This window comes from Etheostoma spectabile, chromosome 10 (genome assembly GCF_008692095.1).
Source record: "Etheostoma spectabile isolate EspeVRDwgs_2016 chromosome 10, UIUC_Espe_1.0, whole genome shotgun sequence".
Taxonomy (NCBI): Eukaryota; Metazoa; Chordata; class Actinopteri; order Perciformes; family Percidae; genus Etheostoma; species Etheostoma spectabile.
In genome coordinates this window covers 9,851,651-9,852,852 of record NC_045742.1, presented here as the reverse complement: position 1 = coordinate 9,852,852, position 1,202 = coordinate 9,851,651, and the positions used below count along the sequence as shown (strand labels likewise).

The window sequence follows — 1,202 nt, the reverse complement described above, 5'->3', positions numbered from 1 at the left end:
TTGGGGGGGGGGGGGATGTTGATGTTGCATGAATGCTACAGCATCCAGGAGGCCAGTGTAAATAGAGCTCCAACATGGAGGGATGACATCTGTTCTTTTCTCCAGCTGCTACCACCTTGGGTTTGTTGACATAAAAATCTGTCAAAATGTTTTCTACTGTTGTTCATATAGTGAAAATCTGGTGTTTATTTTGACTGACCTTGAACATAAAAATCCTTGGTCTAAATTTCCGTTATTGTCAAAAGATTTTGAACTATAATTTTGTTCCTTGACAATTTGGTTGCATGTATGCTTTCCCTCACAAAACATAACTTTGTTTGCTAATATGCTTACAAGACACACTTACAGTTGGAAGGGTTATGACAAGTAATATCACTAAAAGAGGTAATGCAATTCTCAATATGGCTTTTAAGGATGCTGATGCCGCTTTTGCCAAAAATGAATCTTTCCTGTGTAATTACCTTGTTGTCGACCCCATGTTGTCGCACTCCTGCAACTCGATAACTCAGGTCTTGAGGCTCACTGTTGATTCGGACGTTGTGGATGCATCCATTAAAAGCCTGAGGGAAACGTTCAGGGCTGGGTCGTAGACCTGAGGCCACCACCTGAGAGGGTACGCCTGCAAAATGAAGGAGAACAAGACAAGATGTTATGGGAAAGGTAGAATGTGAATAGAAAGAAATGAAAGTGGAGAAGATGGAAGAAATGGGATAAAAGAATGGAAAGAAAATATGTGAAACAGAGAAAAAAGAAAGCAAATTGAAGGGTTTGTTTGATTAATACGCTAACACTCATCTCTGGTTTCATTCTTGGTTGATTCTGCCAGTGAAATAAAATCAGCAACATAGCTCTCACTGTTGCAATATTATGTCTCTTTCTAGAAAAAAAGGCTGACTGTTCTCATGGGCGTGTCTTGTCCCTTTTACTGAGGAAAAGTTGAACAAAAACAGTTCTCCATCTCCTCACCACATCTCTTGTTTGGATTTTGTGTGTGTGTGTATGTTTGTACGTATGTGTGTGTATTAACATGTTTGTAGTTAGTAGTGTATGGCAAACGTGAACAAAACCACAAAAAGGCAGGCAAAAGTAAAATCTGTATGTTTAGAACGTGTCTACGAATATGTTTAGATGTTTATTTTTTTTTAGATTATTTTTTGGGCATTTTTAGGCCTTTAATGGACAGGACAGGTGAAGTTTGTGAA

The 1,202-nt window shown here is 38.6% G+C and overlaps 1 protein-coding gene across 2 annotated transcripts in view; it reads right to left on the bottom strand.

Annotated features, from left to right (window-relative positions):
- slit3 (slit homolog 3 (Drosophila)) overlaps positions 1-1,202 on the bottom strand; it is a 241,373-nt gene that overhangs the window by 4,012 nt on the left and 236,159 nt on the right. For both annotated transcript variants that reach the window (XM_032528032.1, XM_032528033.1), the window contains one exon: positions 462-619. In XM_032528032.1, the coding sequence (XP_032383923.1) occupies positions 462-619 (158 nt within the window). The remainder of the gene's footprint in view (positions 1-461; positions 620-1,202) is intronic.